The sequence below is a fragment of the Nicotiana sylvestris genome, chromosome 6 (genome assembly GCF_000393655.2).
Source record: "Nicotiana sylvestris chromosome 6, ASM39365v2, whole genome shotgun sequence".
Lineage (NCBI taxonomy): Eukaryota > Viridiplantae > Streptophyta > Magnoliopsida > Solanales > Solanaceae > Nicotiana > Nicotiana sylvestris.
Window position 1 is genome coordinate 44,182,439 of NC_091062.1, and position 5,362 is coordinate 44,187,800.

The 5,362-nt window shown below is 35.2% G+C and overlaps 1 protein-coding gene across 1 annotated transcript; it reads right to left on the reverse strand.

Annotated features, from left to right (window-relative positions):
• Positions 1-3,714: 3,714 nt before the first annotated feature.
• LOC104226851 (early nodulin-like protein 9) lies at positions 3,715-5,003 on the reverse strand. Its single transcript, XM_009778934.2, has 2 exons — positions 4,687-5,003; positions 3,715-4,261 (listed from the first exon to the last, which is right to left on the reverse strand). The coding sequence occupies exons 1-2, from the start codon at positions 4,886-4,888 to the stop codon at positions 3,804-3,806; spliced, it is 660 nt and encodes a 219-aa protein (XP_009777236.1). The 5' UTR covers positions 4,889-5,003; the 3' UTR covers positions 3,715-3,803.
• Between the last annotated feature and the right edge of the window lie 359 nt (positions 5,004-5,362).

Consider the following 5,362-nt stretch of genomic DNA (forward strand, 5'->3'; position numbering starts at 1 on the left):
GGTAAAAGAAATAATATTGATGATTGCTCCTTTCTTCGCCGTAGGAAATAACTATTTTTCCAATAATAGAGAATAGTAAGAATATTGATGATTGATAGTACAATTTAGCAGATTTTTTGGAGGACATACAAGTTAGGGAAAGGAGATTTAAATAGTACTATAATTTGTAACTGTTTGCCTTGTTTAACTCGTTTCAGTTACCAATATTCATTGTATTAATTTTCTATACGTGAGTGACTTGTAATGATTGAGGCAATAATATCAAATCAAGTATAATCAAGGATTTGATTGATTCCTTCCATATTTGTAATCTTTAATGACCTTTCCTTATCCTTGGCTTTTAATGATCTTGATTATCAGTCCCGTACTTGGTTTCTTCTATTCAATTTTGAGACTAAAATGTACGGTACCTTTATAAGTGATCCCGATTCATACCTTCTACGCACATCATTCTTCTTTATCATTTCAACTCCCATAACACCTGTCTTTGTAATATTAGTCCACGTGGTTGGTTTTATTTTTCACTAATACAAAAGTGAACAGCCACAAAGTATACTTTAGAGTTGGCCGATTATAAGCAACTAATCTATATATTTATATAATACAGGGGCTTAAGGCAGGTGACATGGCACTCTATATGATTAAGAAAACCATTTATCTTTTATCACATTTTTTTGCTATTTACTCTAATTTTCAAGTTTAACTAATTCCAGAAAATAAAAAAGTAACTGCTCATTGTATATAACGTGTTTATCCACCGTTTCATTTTCTCTACTAATGAAGAAAAGTGACTGTTCATTTTTTAATCTTCTTTTGACAAAATGAACGAAGGTGTATGTTCATTGGCTATAAAGTCTTCTAGCCACCTTCTCATTTATGTCTAGAAGATTAATTAAAACCGAAGACTCACTACATACCGTGGCATAGCTAAGTACGCTCTCTTTCTCATGGCACTCACGCTTCATCCCTCTTTCTGCATTTTACTTTTTTTTTCTCTTTTTCATCAATATAAATTGTAGAGGGTTTGGTGCGAGCAAAATGTGTTTTTCATTAGAAATATTCACTGTAAAGTCTGTAATACAAAATTTTCATTCTCCAAATATGCTAAAGCTTCCACTGTGTACATAAGGGGAATTCAATAGATACCAGAACAATGACATAAAATGTAGGCATAAAATGTTTTGTGACTAAAACTAGGGGTACGGTGTACATGGACCGGGTTAGTTCGATTTTTATCAAAACCAAACTAAACCAATTATATCGGTTTGGATTGGTTCGGTTTTGTCGGATTTTTTTCTTACATGGATATTATTTCATTCTTACTTTGTTATATTTTTTATAAGTAAATATATAGTTAGTAAAAATTTAAAAAATTGACAAACATATCGTCTATTAACATATTTTTACGGGAGAATTTTCTTAATAATATATGATAGTTATTTTTTTAGTCGCCTGGCAATAATTTTTCGTTATGTACAACTTTTTAATAAAACATAGTATTATACTGCGTTTTACACTAAAAATGAATTATTAATTAAAATGTGATATTATACTACGTTTTCCTTTAACGGCTAACTTTTCGATAAACTAAAACGCAGTATAATACTGCATTTTAGTTAGAAATGTAACTTTTTTTAACTGTATAAAGGAATTTTAAGTCCAAAATACCATTATTTAGGTTTCGGACTCAATATGATGCTTTTTCTCTTACCTGGCACAACATATGGTATGTTAATTATGCACTTCAATTGTTGAGCATTCAGGAAGAGGTCAACTTAAACGAATGTTAGATGTGCTTCTCAAAGACCAATTCTCATACTTCATTATAAAAAATTCTTTGTAGAACTTATCATTCTGGTAGTAATGCCAATAACATTAGTTCATGTCACAAGTTTTATTGAAATATATTATTTTTGTATTTGTTTGGTATCTCGGATCTATTATACAGGGTGACGGGGAGATTGATGAAGATGTCACACATCACATCGGAGCGGAATGGATAAAGTGGAGGCTCGCTTCTGGTGTCCTATGTGATAGGACTGTGCCGTTAAGACTTAAGGGTAAGTTTTATCGAGTGGTGGTTCGACCTGCTATGCTATATGGGGTTGAGTGTTGGCTAGTCAAGAACTCCCACGTGCAGAAGATGAGAGTAGCAGAGATGAGGATGTTGAGATGGATGTGTGGGTGTACCAGGCGAGATAGGATTAAAAATGAAGCTATCCGGGACAGAGTGGGAGTAGCCTCCGTGGAGGACAAGATGCGGGAGTTGCGACTGAGATGGTTCGGACATGTTAGGAGAAGAAGCATTGATTCCCCTGTCTAGAGGTGTGAGAGGTTGGCCATGGAGAGTTTGATAAGGGGTCGAGGTAGGCCTAAGAAGTACTGGGGAGAAGTGATTAGGCAGGACATGGCACAGCTTCAGCTCACTGAGGACATGACCCTTGATAGGAGGGTGTGGAGGTCGAGGATTAAGGTAGAAGGTTAGTAGGTAGTTTATAGTGTTTACCGATAGGCTTAGTAGCGTGCATGTCCCTTCATATTCTTAGATTTTTGTTACGATATGTGATTTTGTTCGCCTCAGGTATTGTATTCCCTTGCTATTAATTGATACTACTTATCATTTATCTCCCCTTTTTCTCTTTCATCTTTTTCCTTCCTTGCTTCCCTCTTCCTCTTCTTGCCCTTCTTGTCGAGGGTCTATTGGAAACATCCTCTCTACCTGCATTAGGTAGGGGTAAGATCTGCGTACAGATTACCCTCCCCAGACCCCACATGTTGGGATCAAACTGGGTTTGTTGTTATTGTTGTTGTTTGTTTGGTATGCTTCATGTCTACTCATCCGTATGAATATGAGAGCATTGATCCAAGATTTAAAAGAAAATCTCGATTACATTTCCTAACTTATCGTAAAATTTGACGACTAAAGTGATTGAACTAGAAGTATTTTATTAATTTATGTCAGTCCTCTAACTATGGTATTCATGATAAGCAATTCTCCGGTGATTTTCTGATTTAAATACTTATAATATCATAGTTATAAGTGTTGTTTTTCTTTATTATTGTTATTGTTGTTGTTGTTTCACTTGATTTAAACAAAATGATTTCCTTTTCTCTTTTGATAATAGGATTAAAATAACCTTAGTAACCTTTGAAGCGAGATATTTGAGATTATATCATATATCATAGTGCATCAAGAAGGCCACAGTTCATCTTACCTAAAACCTTGGCTAAATAATAGTAAATATATAACATGGCTCAGTGAAAGCAAATAATATCAAAATAGGAACTGATATATATTCCTTGATAGGAGCAGCATTCAATCCAAAAGAAAAATAATTTTCTTTTCCTTTTGATCGATTTCTATGGATCAACTTACTTGATAGTTCGTTTTTTTTTTCTTTCTTTATACTTTTTGTTAGTAGAGGAAAAAAGTTTTGCCTCCAAGCAAATAAATATTTTATCTCTTCTATCGAAATTTGTGTTATTAAAATTTTTTTTTCTAAATTCACTAACTTACCGCGCGAAGCGCGGATAATTGTACTAGTATATGATAACTATGGGAGAACTAGTAACTTAAAAAATATGCCAGATAATTTGCTACAACAGGTTACATTATAATGATGGTGTAAAACTCTTACACTGTAATAAGTTAAATCCAAAATAAATATTAGCAGTCTATTCATCTTTCTTTCATATATATATATATATATATATATATATATATATATATATATATTGTGTCAATGACCAAAATATTGACAATCAAATACCAATAGAATCAAAGATGTGCAACAACCTCAGCATCAGAGACCTAGAAGAATGGAAGAACCAATAAAGGCTCCAACTGATCCAACAAAACTCATGACAATTGAACAAGCACTATTCTTTGGAGGAGAAGATTCTTGAGAAGGTGTTGGTGATGGATTGATGTCTACTGAACCAGTTGGTGGAGATGTGGCGCCTTCATCGGAAGGAGCTGGAGCTGGAGGAACCTCTGCTGTTGATGGTGAAGGTGAAGATGAAGGTGATGTGACTGTTTGATTGTTGATGCTTCTATCGGCCATGACCACCACTTGGAACTTTTCATTCTTGACACAGTTGTCGTGAACTCCACTGATGAAGTAGAAAGGTCCAGAGTGGGTAAGATTGAAAATACTATGCCCATCACTGTATTTTTCAAGTGGAGCTGTTGTGCTGCAATTTGCATAGTCTTCCTTGGTTACAAGAAGAACTGAATCCTTATCAGCCGGGTAGACAAACACTGCAATTCCAAGATGATAAATGGTGTCAAGATCAAACTTGTAACACCTAAGGATGCAAGACAACTCTCTCTAAGTAACTCAGTAATATAGTCTGCAACTTAGGGAGAAGGGTTGCCTCCTCACAATTAAAGGGTGTTCCGAATTTTTTTAACCCAAAACACAGGTCTCGACAAAGTCGTGTGACCATGTATGGGGGTTGATGTTTGTTCACTGTCAGAATGTCAAGAAAGTTGGTGACCTGAGGACACGGGAGTCAACTACCAATGCCCCTACTTTAACCGTCTTAAGGTAGCGAAACTTCTTGTCGGGCACAAGAAAATTTTCTATTGTATGACATAAGGATGAAGCTCTCATTTGAACAACAATTGGAGCAAAAATTTGACTAGACAAGAAATGGGAAAAAATGCAAATGATGAGAACTTACATAGAGTATCACCAATTTGGTATCGACTCCTCTCAGCCCACTGGTTGTAATCGTTAGCATTGGGATCCAAAGGGACACTCCAATCTCCAGAACCTCCAACTTTGAACTCATAGGCATCGCCATTTTGGATCAATAGCAAAAGACAAAGCAACCCCAAAATATAAATGCTTTTTATGTACGATCTTGAACTTGTTTGAGCCATTTGGAATTAAGTCAAGGTGTGTTAGAACCTTAATGTTGGATATTTGGGAAACTATTTGGATGATGGAATGGAGAACAATATGAGGGGTATTTGTAAGGGCATTTTGCTTTGAACTTTACAAACTGTGGCAGTGAAGCTTTTGCAGCCTTTTTGTTATTCTTTCTCCTTAAGGATATCTTAGCACCTATTGCAAAGCATAAGGGCACTTTTTAATAAGAGAGGAAATTCTGGTTGTGCTCTTTGGTGGCTCTTTTCAGTTGCTTATTCTGGGGGGTTTATACTTGGCTTGAACATGATCAAGAACTTTCATGTCTTGAGCGTTGGGTTAGGGAATATTCTAGCAAAGACATGAAAAGAGTTTTTATGGCATGAAAATAATGAAAGAGAAGACTTCCAGATTGTTAGGTTCTCACCTTTTAATCCTCCACTTTCATGTGTAAAGTAGGAATACCAGTAAGGTAATTGCAAAACAGG

Excerpts from the sequence above, each read along its gene's own strand:
- LOC104226851 (XM_009778934.2), bottom strand. The coding sequence starts at position 4,888 with ATGGCTCAAACAAGTTCAAGATCGTACATAAAAAGCATTTATATTTTG. Across the intron at positions 4,262-4,686 it reads CCAAATTGGTGATACTCTAT|TGTTTGTCTACCCGGCTGAT; the intron begins GTAAGTTCTCAT and ends TTGGAATTGCAG.